Source organism: Hemicordylus capensis, chromosome 2 (genome assembly GCF_027244095.1).
Source record: "Hemicordylus capensis ecotype Gifberg chromosome 2, rHemCap1.1.pri, whole genome shotgun sequence".
NCBI classification, from domain to species: Eukaryota; Metazoa; Chordata; class Lepidosauria; order Squamata; family Cordylidae; genus Hemicordylus; species Hemicordylus capensis.
This window is the reverse complement of record NC_069658.1, coordinates 394,575,956-394,590,036: the sequence shown is the minus strand read 5'-3', so window position 1 is coordinate 394,590,036 and position 14,081 is coordinate 394,575,956. Positions and strand designations below refer to the sequence as shown.

Here is a 14,081-nt window from a genome sequence, read left to right as displayed (position 1 = left end):
ATCTCCCTCACAGTATGAGATTATGCCTTTCAGCATCTTCCTATACCGCTGCTGCCCGATATAAGTGTTCCCCACAGTCTGGGAAACATAACAGCGAAGATTCAAACCAGCAACCTCTTGCTTGCTAGGCAAGTCATTTCCCCACTGTGCCATTATGTGGCTTACCATCATGCAAAAGGCTCAAATCTATGAAAGTCTGATGATCCAGCTTGCTACAATACTTGGGATCAGTGTTCCCTCTAAGGCGTGCACATGTGCACGTGCTCACAAGCTTTTGGATGTCTGCTCAGTTCAATTTAGATCCCACTCAGGTTGAATCAGGAATGCCCCATTCTGAATGCAAGTGCGCACACACTGCCTTGATACTACCACCCAGAACAAAACTCATTCTACAAAGAGATGAAAAAATGAGAGGGACCACTGCTTGGGATTCTAGACATCCAAGCAAAATAATTGTGCTGCATTTTATTGTTTTATTTATTTATTGTTAAATTTATATACTGCCTTTAATTAAAAACAATCCCAAGGCGGTTTACAGCAAAATTTAAAGACAAGATTGTAAGAGAGACAATTAAAATATTAAGCTAAAAATATAAAACAAATCTGATTAAAAATTTAAAACAAAAGCATAAAAGCAATACAGAGTACAAAGAACATTATGGCATTCCCATAAGAGATCACCTTCCATCCAAGGAGCTACGTGGGATTTTTCATAATAAAAGGCTTTAAAGTTCAGACACTGAGATAGTAAGAACAAGTGGCTCACATGTTAACAAATGCACAAGTTACCATCAAATCGAGACACACTATAGCATTCGCAAACTAAAGACTGCAAGCTATTAGGCTATTAACATGTCATCTGAGTCCACCTTCAAAAAACAAGCAAAAGCAATCTTTTCAAAGCAGCCGTTTGCTCAGGAGCTAATCCTCTACCAAGAGTTACAGTAAAAGAGAAAGGAACAGAATAAGTCAGTTGAGCCATCTCTCTTAAAGTTGATGAATTCTCCTGCTGAAAAAGAGAGTGGATTAACCGAAGTTAAAAAAAAAAAAAAGAAAGTCTGATTTATTGAATCACACACACACAAAAAAAGAGTCTGATGTTTTGAGCTCTTTTTTAGAGATAACTATGAATCAAATAAAGAGAGAGGTTGCCGGCTTGAATCCCCACTGGTATGTTTCCCAGACTATGGGAAACACCTATATTGGGCAGCAGCCTTATAGGAAGATGCTAAAAGGCATCATCTCATACTGGACAGGAGATGGCAATGGTAAACCCCTCCTGTATTCTACCAAAGACAACCACAGGGCTCTGTGGTCACCAGGAATCGACACCAACTCGACAGCACACTTTACCTTTACAGTATTCTATAAGATATTCAATATCTTCAAACACAACACAGAGAACATGGGTTCTTTAAAGAGCCAAAATTCACACCAAAATAGGAAAAGTAAGAGGAAGAATATAATGTTGCAAACATGCTTAACAGATGGCCTATTAGTAATTTCCCCCCAATAATGCCCGAATAGCCCCCCACCATCAGTAATGAAATGAAGCAGCTCCCTCATAAATAATTTCTAGATTATGTTCTCAAAGGTTAACAGACCTCATAAAAGGTTCTGTTAGCATCAAACTGTATTCTGCTCAATATCTTTTGGTCTTTCCCAGCTAGGATACTCTCAATCTATTGGGGTTCATGGATAAGAATGCTACTGCCTAACTTTCTTTATAGAATTTCCTAATGGAGATGTCTACTTGTTTCATTAAATTGACAAAGGCCCTTGGGTCACTCTATACACAAGCAATCCCATTGTGAATTGTCACATTACAATAGTCACAGCATACCTTCGAGCAGGGTATGAAACTGCTCAATAGCCAGTCATTTGTGGTTGCCACCTATCCTCTCTCTTAGATCCTTTTCTGACACACAGGCAGAGCTCTACAGAGAGCAGTGGGTCATTCACACTGGGATATGGAGATGGTAAGAGAAGCGGTGGAAGCCTTCTTCTACTGCTCAGAAAGCATTCCTGCCATTTCTTCCCTTCTCAAAAGTGGAAATCAGACTTCTAGTGAGGATCTCTTGTTGTCCTGCTCACTAGAGGACTAGGGTCACTCATCACTGACATGTGGACTCGTAGATGCCTGCCTCTGATAAGTGGTAATAGTCATTTAACCCTTTTGGAACCAAACCACAGTATTGAGATCCAATGGACCCTTTCCTTGGCCAAAATGATCTGCTGTTTCTTCTACAGCCCAAGACAAAATCAGTGGTGGTCATATCCTGAGAAGTGATCTGCTAGTGCATTATGCTTTGTTGTAAGACCTGGGAGACAGTGCTGGCTCCAATCAAAGTGCGGCTCCCTGACTAATTGTTTATTGGGCCTGTGTGAAGCTTCAACCAAAGCAAAGCATTCTGCACAGGCTCCCCGGCACCATATGGAGACAACCATTCCCACCAGTGCTGTACCAACTACCAGTGGGACTCCTTTTTAAGGAAAATTGAGGCCACTTCCTGCAACATTTTGGAAGGAGTGCACAGAGTACTGTGAAGTGTAGCCCTTCCCTGTGCTTTCCCAACAGAGCTCTTAAAAGAGGGCTCCATCCAGTGTTCTCTCTGAGGTGTGCACATGCGCTCACATGTTATTTGATATCCGCTCAGTTGGTTTTGGATCCTGCTCAGGTTTAGGAACATAGGAAACTGCCATATACTGAGTCAGACCATTGGTCTATCTAGCTCAGTATTGCCTTCACAGACTGGCAGCAGCTTCTCCAAGGTTGTAGGCAGGAATCTCCGCTCCAAGTTTAATCAGGAAGGCCCCACTCTGAATATACATGAGCACACACTGCCTTGATACTGCCACCCAGAAGAAAACTCATTCTGCACACAGATGAAAAAAATTAGAGAACGCTGGCTCCCCATCACTCTTAAAGGTCTCTCTTTAAGGGCCAGCATACAATCTTTGTCTTTGTTGAGCTCCCTCTACCCTTTTAATATTGACAAGTAAAGGTGAACAAGCTCTTACCTTTGGATCTACATAGTCTCCACAGTTTGCATCAGTAGAGCTTCTCCTTTCTGACCCAGGTGCTTCAGAACTTTCACTGATATCAGCTGCTGCAGCTGCAAGAAAATGTTACCACTAAGTCACTTTAGCATGTTTCTATGTAAATAAATGCATCATGGTTAACATTTCTAACATAAGCTGAACCCCTCCTTTCACCAAAATTGTTTCTGCAATGTTGAGTATCTACCAGGATACTAACTTTACCAAAGTCACACAATATTTAAGGAAGTAATGTACTTAATGTGTGCTTTTGCACATTAAAAATTGGGTACAAGAAAAGTTAACATCTTGACCTACTTGATTCTTATAGTTTTGCACAGTCTTCTTAACTTACAGAAGAGGGGTCACAGAAGTCAAGTGACTCAATATTCACTTACATTATAACATATCTGCTTAGTATATCAGCTACTCTAGCACCAGAACATCCCTCAGTTCCTGCTGGCAATTTGGTGTAACTGGCACAGCCCATCCTAACAAGCAATAGATTAAGGATCAGTAATTAGCATGTCTTCAGGCTAGAACCTGCCCCTTTGCTAAGGAAGGTGATGCAGCAATTTTATATGAGATAAGTTAAAGCAGACAATTGCTTGGTACAATGTTACTATTACCACATGCTGGAACAATGCTCAGTAATTTTAGTGCTCCTAGTAATTTCAGTGCCCCTCCCTGACAATGTTCAGGATCTTCACTTATCTGGGACCACTCTACCATAAACAAGCCCCAGGTTGCCCATTCTCCATTTCATGAAAGACAAAAGCTGTTTTAAAGCTCCAACACAAGGCACATTTTTCAACATCACATTCACTAAACCCAAGTGTGTTTGAGATCAGACCCTTAAGCATCGGCATCTCCTTTTTTTAATAAAGGAAGCAGCTTTACCTGTTGACCTAGCCCAGGAAGGTGGATTCTCTTCTGGAGTCCCAAAGATGCTAGATGCCATTTTGTTTCTTCGCACTGGTTGGTCTTTTGGCAAATCAAATCCCACTGAGAAATTGGAACCACCACCTGGAGGACGAAGAACCCTGGAAAAGGATTCAGGAGTTTACAGTATTTTAGTTATACCAAGGTTACAGTGTATATAAGGTGACATTAAAGTTCACACCAGCTATGTACAATTAAAAACCCCTTACACCCAAGTCTGTTAGTCATGGGGGTAGGGGGCAACACACAACTCATTTCAAATTAGTTACTTATCATACATAAAGGAAAGAATCAGACTGAAGCACTAATTTGCAATTTGAATAGGTGGAGATGGCCATACAGAGAAGCCAAGATATGATGACCCACAACCTATTAGGAGTAATATTGAACAACTTGCCATCACACATGCTTAACCCCAAAGGTATTTTCACAGGACAATCCAAATACAGGTTTCAATGCCAGCATTTCATCTTAACAAAGTGCCCCACACAATAGGCATTTGTCCGACAATCTTTCCAGGATGTGAACATAGGAAGCTGCCATATACTGAGTCAGACCATAGGTTCATCTAGCTCAGTATTGTCAGCACAGACTGGCAGTGGCTTCTCCAAGGTTGCAGGCAGGAATCTCTCCCAGCCCTATCTTGGAGAAGCCAGGGAGGGAACTTGAAACCTAGATGCTCTTCCCAGAGCAGCTCCATCCCCTGAGGGGAATATCTTGCAGTGCTCACACTTCTAGTCTCCCATTCAGATGCAACCAGGGTGGACCCTGCTTAGCTATGGGGACAAGCCATGCTTGCTACCACAAGACCAGCTCTCCTCTGGTAATGGTTTCGTACTCTGAGCAGGGGGCTGGACTAGAAAGTTGCCAAGGTCCCTTCCAACTCAAATTCAGAGTGTGCCAACTTGGCTCTCATAAATATCAAGGCTAAGCTATGCCAGTATTCAGGAGAAAGATCCACAGAAGGTGAGGCTACAGGAAGACTGCAGTATTTTACCCTTCTGAAGTATCTAGCTGAATATGTGCATGCATCGGGTAGTTCTGAACAGACCCTGGCTATGAGGACAAAATAGCAAAGTGTAAGGATTTCCAGCTTCTAGTTGGAAGATTACCTTGGCAAAGGATCACACCAGTACAATTTCTATTCCACAAGCTAATAGGTAGGCAAGTATATGGATGGCCTTATGGCACAGCAACAGCTAGACCACATTGCAGAACACTGCTGTGATGTGAAAGTACGAAAGCTTTGACAACATCCAGTTTAAGAGACCTCCAACGGAGTTACTTGGGTATCTTACTTTGCCACAATGCAAAGTTACTGTATTTTACGGAGTATAAGACGCACTTTTTTCCTCAAAAAATATCCGCCCAAATTCAGGTGCGTCTTATACTCCAGAAAAGGAGGGAGGGCGGAGGGGAAAGCGAAGGCGCGGACGGGCCCTTCTGCGAAAAGCTTGACGCTGTTGCTGCTGCTGCTCCCTGTACCGGCTGCTTCGCCTCTAGCCCCGTCCTCCCCTCTCCACTCGCGCTGCTTGGTCTCGTCCACTCCTCACTCCCTGCCATGTTGGATTGTGCGGCTGGAGCCGGGGAGAAGTTGGAAGTTTAGGGCTTGTCAGGAAGGGGGGGGGGAGGAAGGGCAAGCAGGGAGGATTCGCTTACCACCTCCCTTCCTCTCTCGCCGGGGCCTGCCGGGAGCAGCCTAGTCACCCCGCCTGCCGCCCCCCTCCCCGGGCTCCCTCCGGTTGCCGCCCCGATGCTGCTGCAGTGAGGGAGGCTGCTGAGCCACCGCCCTCTGAGGGGACGCGGGGCCCGACCCGGAGACGAGCCCGCGCAGGCGAGCGCCAGCCCGCAGGAGCCGCCGGAGGCACAAGAGGAGGTGGAGAAGGAGGGCAACAACCAGCAGCCGCCGCGGGTCACCAACGTGGGCTCACTGCTGCTGGCAGAAGGAGGGAAAGGACAGAGCGGGGCACGGTGGGAGGGCTTGGAGGGGAGATGGAAAGCTCAAAAACTCTGAAAAACTGGATTAAAATTAAGGTGCGTCTTATAGTCCATAAAATACGGTAGCTGCTGTGTGCATGATGTGAGGAGCTGCTCATTGTTCCAGAGTATAACCGTGGATTATTAGGCCAGCATGACAATTGGAATCACTTATATTTCTCAGTTATTGATCAGAACATATTACAGAAGTGCAGCACATCTTTCATATTCACAAGAATGTTTAGAATTTCATTCAGGAATGCTCCAAGAGCAGAGCTAAGAGCAAACTTTGGTCTAGATAAGAAAGCTGCATCTCCTAGCCATTAATCGTCAGTTCTATTAGGGCAACTCAAGTGATTAGGTAGTAATGTGGTAAAGTATGACTTTTGGCTCATACATCAAAGGACAAGCTACAACAGTACATATTTAGTTATTTAATTATTTATTTAAAACATTTGATATATCGCCCATTCCGAAGACTCTGGGCGGTGTACAAAAGCATGCAAAACAAGATAGCATTAAAATTACTTTCTAAATAAAACTAAGGTAACTAACCGGGGGGGGGGGAGATAGATAAACTACAGGGTAAAAGCCTGGTGAAAAAGAAAAGTCTTCAATAAAGATTTAAAAATCGACAAAGGAGCTAAACGAATCTGCAGGGGAAGGGAATTCCAGAGAAGTGGGGCGGCAACTGAGAAAGCCCTTTCACGGGTTCTAACTCCCCGAACCTCTCGGAAATCGGGGACTGACAAAAGGGCCATCTGACCAGATCTGACCGGACAGGATATAACTGGATGGGAGAGGCGGGTCTGTAGGTAAACAGGTGCCAAACCCCACAAGGTTTTGAAGGTCAAAACCAGGACCTTAAATTGAACTCGGTAGCGAATAGGCAACCAGTGCAATGACTGCAGGAGAGGTGTTACTCTGTCATATTTTCTGGCACCCATAAGTAAAGGAGTTGCTGCATTCTGGACCCGTTGTAGCTTTTTGATCGTCCTCAAAGGTAACCCTAGATAGAGGGCATTACAATAATCTAGGCGGGAGATAACAAGGGCATGGGTCACTGTCCTTAATGCTTGCCGATCAAGGGAAGGGCGTAATTGACGAATCAGATGGAGCTGGGCAAAGGCACTTCTGGCTAAAGCCTTCATCTGCAGCCTCCATCAAGCAGGAGGTGCGAATCCAAAAGGACCCCCAAGTCATGTACAAATTCTTTCAGGGGCAGCGCCACCCCATCTAAAACAAGGTTCACATCCAGCTGTTGGCCGGTACGAGGGCTGAGTAAGAGTAGTTCAGTCTTGGTGGGATTCAGTCTGCGCTTATTTTGATTCATCCAGACCTTAACAGCTTCCAGACATCGAGTAAGCACAGAAACAACATCTCCAGAATGGTCTGGGATGGCAATATACAGCTGAGTATCATCAGCGTATTGGTGAAATCTCACCCCAAACTGAGAAATGACCTGACCCAGCGGCTCCATATAGATGTTAAAGAGGACAAGGGCAAGAACTGAACCCTGGGGAACTCCATAAAGGAGTGGCCATGGGTCAGAGCATCTGTCCTCAACGCATACCGACCGGACACACCCGCTAAGGTAAGAACGGAACCACTGTAAGACAGTGCCCCCGATACCCAACCTACGCAGGCGGTCAAGGAGGATAGCATGTTTGATAGTGTCAAAAGCCGTTGAGAGATCTAGAAGGACCAGGAGGGACACTACCCTCATCAAGGTCTCGAAGAAGGCATCTACCAGAGTGAGCAATGCTGTCTCTGTGCTATGCCAAGGCCTAAAACCCGACTGATAAGAATTAAGATAGCCAGTTGCCTTTAAGACCCTCTCAGGCTGGGCACATACAACCCTCTCTAACACCTTCGCTACAAAAGGGAGGTTGGAGATCGGCCTATAGTTGTCAAGGACCTCAGGGTCCAGGGAGGGTTTCTTCAAGTGAGGGCGAACTATTGCCTCTTTAAGGGCTGCTGGTACAAAGCCCTCACTTAACGAGTTCCTCCTATAGCCAAGAATTAACATTCCCACCAGCTGTTCTAACCAGCCAGGAGGGACAAAGATTCAAGCAACATGTTGCCGCACCCATACCTGAGAGAATCGTGTCCATATCCTCGACCAACTCAAAGGTGTCCCATATAACATTGCAGGGCAGAATCTCCTCTATCTGATCAGATCCTACAGAAGTAGAGACCAACTCTAGCTGAAGGTGGGTGACTTTATCAGCAAAGAATTGAGCAAATTGATCACAGCGGCCTGAATGAATATCTACTGGCTCCTCTCTCCTAAGAAGGGAGTGGGTAATCCGAAATAAGGCCGCTGGATGAGAGTCAGCTGATGTGATAAGAGCGGAGAAATAGTGGGATTTCGCCACTCTTATCATCCTAGAATATTCCCAAATATAAGCAAGTAGTTGTATTCGGTCATCTTCAGCACCAGTTTTCCTCCAACGGCGTTCCAAGCGTCTTTTGGTCTGTTTCATCTCCCTAAGCTCCTCAGAGAACCAAGGGAGCCGGGATCTACAAACCGTAAGAGGATGCTTGGGAGCAATTTCATCTAACGCCCTCGTGGCCTCGATGTTCCAAGATTCCACAAGCTGTGACAGAGAAATGCCTACCAGATTGCAAGGAATGTACATATCACAAAGACTATCTGGAAATGATCCACCTCCATTATACAGGTGGCTCCTGAATTAAAATAATTGTAATACTGGAACTTAGTTCATTCTTCAAGGGCCATCTACATGAATAGGGCATTTTAAGAGTGCAGGAAAAGCTCAACACAACCACTGGATTCCTACAGACACTGTTCCCAATTGAAGTGCTTTCTGGCAAGGAATTCAGGTTTCCATCATTTTCTTGCAACATACATGTGGGTTCTTCACATATTTACTGTTGTAAATGTATATGCAGCAACTGAATATGTGAACCATCACAGGACACATACAATTTCTATCCACAAATCCCTTTAATGTAGGCAAAGGAGCCCAATGAAACTGAAGAGGAAATGGGGCAGGGGAACAACTGAGAAATCATTACAGACTAAAATCTACTTCGATTCAGCTTTACACGCAAGTAGGGATGTGCAAATCGATTTGGATTCGAATCTGTTCTACCCAAATCTGGTCAATTTGGGTGATTCGAGCTTGAAACAAATCTGCCCAGACACTCCTAGCCAAATTTGAGCTGAAATCAAATTGTGTCAAATTCAAATAGATTCGAGATTCAGGTTCCTCCTATTAATTCCCTCAGATTCCCAGCTTTCTTTCTTATTTATTTATTTATTTTTTAAAAGCTAAGCTCTAGCCCTTGTAGAAATTGAGTCATGGAGCAAAATGTGTGGTCACTATTTTTCAAGTGTTTGGATTCTTTGGTGTTTTATAATTTTTGCTCAATGAATCCCTATGAGGATTCATTACACACCTTTATTTCTTCTATTCATTTTGACTCTCTGGACAGTTGCAACTACACCCCCCTCCCACCAGTGTTCTCTTTAATTTTTTTTCCATCTGTTTGCAGAATGAGTTTTGTTCTGGGTGGCAGTGTCAAGGCGATGTGCGCACAGGTATATTCAGAGTGGGGCCTTCCTGATTCAACCTGAGCGGTATCTAAAATTAACTGAGCGCGCACATTAGAAAGTGCGTGAGCGCACACATTGGGAACAGTGCCTCCCACCCACAAGGCAATGGGGTACTACTCAGTTTATGTTCTAAGAATTTTTTCAAGTGTTTAGACTCTTTGGTGTCTAGTAAACATAGTAATCATTCCCCATAATGAATCTCTGTGAGGATTCATTCCACACTAAAGAGTCTAAACACCTCAAAAATTCCTAAGATATAAACCGAATACCCCAGTGGCTTTTGGGTTGGGGGGTAGTTGGCAGATGGGATGCCACTAATTCCCCATCCCCACTCGCAAAGCACAGTGGGGTCAAAATTAACAGAAGAAATAAAAGGTGTGCAAATGAATCCTCATAAGGATTCATTTTGAGGAAACGTTATTATACACCAAAGAATCCGAACACTTGAAAAATAGTGACTGCACATTTTGCTCCCTAACTCCATTTCTACAAGGGCTAGAGTTTAGCTTTTTTTAAAATAATAATAATAATAATATTTATTATTATTATTATTATTAATAATTAATTAAAGCTGGGGTCCATGTTAGGGATAGGGGAACTAAGAATCCCCATTATTTTCTATGGCAGAAATATACAAAAGCAGTTTTTTTAAAAAACACCCATTAAAAATCAACCAAGTGTCCCGCTGCATTCAAATCTGGGTGGTAGATGACACCCATGGGGACCTACCCACCACCCAAATTTGGTGCCCCTAGGACCTTCAGAAGTGGGCCAAATCAATCCAAATCCAAACCGAATCCAACTCAGATAGAATCTGATCAGATTAGAGTTTGAATAGAAATAGAATTTGGCCGATTCGATTTGACCTCGAATCACATCCCTACACACAAGTACGACAAAAGTTGTGAGTCTGTTTGCATGCACAAGCCTATGTTAATCCTTTGGGGCCTAAGGGTAGTATATGTAGCATTTTTAAAACACTTCCTTGTTGTACTGCAAGGAGGCTAACTTTCTTCATAAGTATCTAGACAAGTTGGTATTACAAGACTGCTTCAATTTATTTCAAAGCAGCAACAGCTTTATAATAACCACACCAAATAATAATAATGATGATGATGATGATGAGGTGTGGAAAAATTTTCATTTCTAAAATTTCTAATAGGATACTGTGAAGAAAAAGATGGCAGATACGTTTTAAAAAACTGTAAACAGGTCAAAAATGCCAAGTCTATTTAGTGCATCAGGAACATTTGTATAATAATGTCCGAGAGAAAAATTTATGCAAATGAGGGGAAATTTGCACTTCCCAATTCAAAATGTTAAGGGGAACCCATGTTTCTGTTCATATTAACACAGAAGTGCAAGGCTTTCAGAGTTAAGGCTTCAAAAAGAGACAGGACCTTCCAGAAGCTGGTTTCCAATCTATGCACTTCTGAAAGATTTAAGTAGAGGCAACACAATTTTAATGTAACCACATAATTCACAAGCATCCATCTCTGAAGAGGATTTGCTGAATTCAGCCAACCTGTGATTCTTCCAACTCAGGTCAATACCAACATAATAATAATTATTATTATTATTAAATTTCTATACCGCCCTTCCAAAGCATCTGCTCTGAAGCAAGAACTTTCTATAGCAATATTTTAGTGTAATTTCACTTCCCTCTGAGCATTCGCTAGTACCATTCACAGATTGATTTACTTTGTCATCCCACTCACCCCCATAGCTCCCTGCCTCCCCAATCAATGGCAGCACTCTCACTGCTGCTTGATATCACTGCTCTAGAAAAGTAGCTAAGTGACTGTACAACATCACATAGCACACTGCCTTCTGCAAAGCCATACCACTGGTCCATCTAACTCACAAAAGTCTATGCTGACAGGCCATGGTTTCAGACAACGTCTTGCCCAACTCTTTCCCTGGAGATGCTAGGGTTCATTCCTGGGATCTTCTGCATGCAACACTTGGTAGTGGTAGTGGCTCTACTGCAACCTCCCCAATATCAGCCATGGAACTATGAGTTAACTTGGGACAAAACCAGTACACTCAAATATAGGAGCGCCATGACTCACATATAAACATCATGCATGTAAGAATGTTTCACACATATGCAGGGAAGGGAGGGGTGATTTTCACCAGTCCCCCATCCCCCTAAAAATACATCCCTGAAGGTTTTTCAATCTTCTCACACTCTCACCCCACTAGCATTTTGTGAGGTTACCGAGAAGCCAATTAGAAGATCAAGACTTTAAACTGAATAAGTGTCACAGCAAGCAAGTTTTAAATCTTGGTTTCACCTAAGTCCTTAGTTTCATCCTGTCTAGATCAACTAGCCTGTTCACTATCTTGATTTCTCAGTCTAAGCACATCGGCCTCTACGAAGTTTCTTTGTTCCAAGAGACATCATTCCCTTAATGCTGTCTCTTCCAAGAAGGTCTATAGTTCTCCTTTCCCCAAATGGTTCCCTTGTAATACAAGGAATGGCCAATGCAGCATTGTAGGGATTTGAGCAGTTTGCCACTTGCTCAGAGTAGCAGCACCAGTGCCAGAACAGGTTTCTTAGTATGTAATCCAGTTATAAGAACCACACACAATACACTTTTGACACCTTCACTTCCTAGCAAGATTAAGTCTTATTTGAGGTTCCAATGACAGGGAGAAGTTGGATCAATTTGGGGATTGCCTTTTCCAGATGCCAAGGGAAGTTGCTGACATCTTCACAGCCTCTAAGCCTTGGCTTAACAGGTAGAGATGGCCACAGATACCAGACAATAGAAGTGTGCTCAAGCCCCACCCAGTGTGAGGGAGTAATCACTTACAGGAACAGTGCCACCAGACTCAGACATTCGCTAGCAAGATACACAAGACAAAAAAGAAGCCAACGAAATGTGCCGGGGGTGACGCAAAAGCGCTTGAGAGCACCTAATCCAGCTGCAAGGTTGATCGGGGAGGAGTAGATGCCTCCTTTGTTAGGCGGGGAGGCCAAGGCGCACTGATCGCTCTGTGCTGAGCCAGTCTAAGGCAGCCTAGCCTTCTAGCTCGCCCCCGCCCTCGCGCCCCCCCCCAGCTGTTTCTTTGGGGAGGATTATGCCAAGCACGACACGAATCGTTCAGAGGCCCCAGAGCCAATTCCTAGATGGCCGAGACACACACACACCCGCAAGGCTTCTCACAAGTCCCAAAGCGTATATAGGGAAAGAAGAGCCCAAGAAAGTGGAGCTGGGGACCAAGAGTTCTTCAAACGCACGAAGAAAATATTCCGGCCCCTGGGCAAAAAAAAAAAAAGAAAGGGAAAAAAAAGAGCCCGCAGAAGCTTGTTCCAGGCTCCAACCCCAGAACAAAAGGGTGTGGCGATCCGTCCATTCCCTACGGCAGGCACTCCCAAGGCCAGGGAAGTGGGGCCCCGGCTTGCACTGCACTCAGGGCTATCAATACGTAGAAGCAGAGAGAGGAAGGCAGGCAGGAAGCGAGCGGGGATGGCGGTGGCGGGGAGAAGAGACGTGCCGTGTGCCCGGAGACAGACGCGGGCCTTGAGCGGAGGAGACCCACCCCGCCCCCGGCAACCGACGGAGAGGAAGAAGCGAGCTGCCAGCTGCGTAGGCAGCCTCATCATGCCGGGGAAGGCGGCTCTTTCTCAGCGCAGGCGGAAGGCGTGAGTGAAGCCGCCAGCCCCAGCGCCACGGGCCGACGAGAAGCCACAGCGTCACTCCACGGAGAGGGGGGCTCTGCCGTAAGCAACGACGGAGCCCGGACGGGCGCCCCTCCTCGCAACCGAGGACAAGCCAAACCAGCAGCCACCGCAAGGCAAGAGGGGCAGAGACGCCTCCCCAGATGCCGGGCACGGGGAGCCCCAACGTCAGAACCAGCCCACTGCAGATTCCCGGGGGGGGGGGCGGCGGCGGCTCAGGCCTGGCCAGTCTCCCTCGAGGAAACCCACCACCCCCCCTTTTCCCACCCAGGACTGGGGGGGCCTCACGTGCCCTGAAGCCAGCCGAGCTCCACGGAAGCCCGAGAGCCCCTGGCCTGAACCCACAGAGAGCGCCGCTCGCCCTCTTCCCGAACGGCCAACACGGACCCTCCCTGACCCAAAACCCGACCCTGTCGCTCCCCTCTACATGCGCACACGGCGGCAGGGGATGCGCTGGAGGGAGAAGGAAACCGAAACCTTCTTCCGCCAGCCTCCTCTCCCGGCAAACCGTCTCAAGCACTGCCACCCCTGCTGCCCCGGCGAACCTGGAGCTGCTACGGCCGCTGGGGTCCATCCCCTTGTAGGTGGTCGTGGTGGTCATGGCGGGGGAAGATGGGAGTCAGGAAGCGCCCGAGGAAGCGGCTAGCGGGAGATGATTTTCCCGCACCTCCCAGCCCTGCTATCACCGGCGACGACTGCAGTTACCGCCCGGCACTGGCAGCTCTTTTTATAGCCATCGTCGCTTAGGTCATCTCATTGGACAGTTCAAACCCGCTTTCCCCCTCTCATTAGTCAGGTTCACGCCACTCCAGATATTGTTCCGCCTCCAAACCTCAGAGACCAGCTCACTGC

At 45.7% G+C, this 14,081-nt stretch overlaps 1 protein-coding gene across 1 annotated transcript in view; it reads right to left on the bottom strand.

Annotated features, from left to right (window-relative positions):
• JPT1 (Jupiter microtubule associated homolog 1) overlaps nt 1-14,081 on the bottom strand; it is a 21,948-nt gene extending 7,867 nt beyond the window's left edge. The window contains exons 1-3 of the mRNA XM_053297647.1: nt 13,775-14,081; nt 3,940-4,082; nt 3,022-3,116 (exon numbers count right to left, since the gene is read on the bottom strand). Of these exons, the coding sequence (XP_053153622.1) occupies nt 3,022-3,116; nt 3,940-4,082; nt 13,775-13,830 (294 nt within the window). The 5' untranslated portion in view covers nt 13,831-14,081. The remainder of the gene's footprint in view (nt 1-3,021; nt 3,117-3,939; nt 4,083-13,774) is intronic.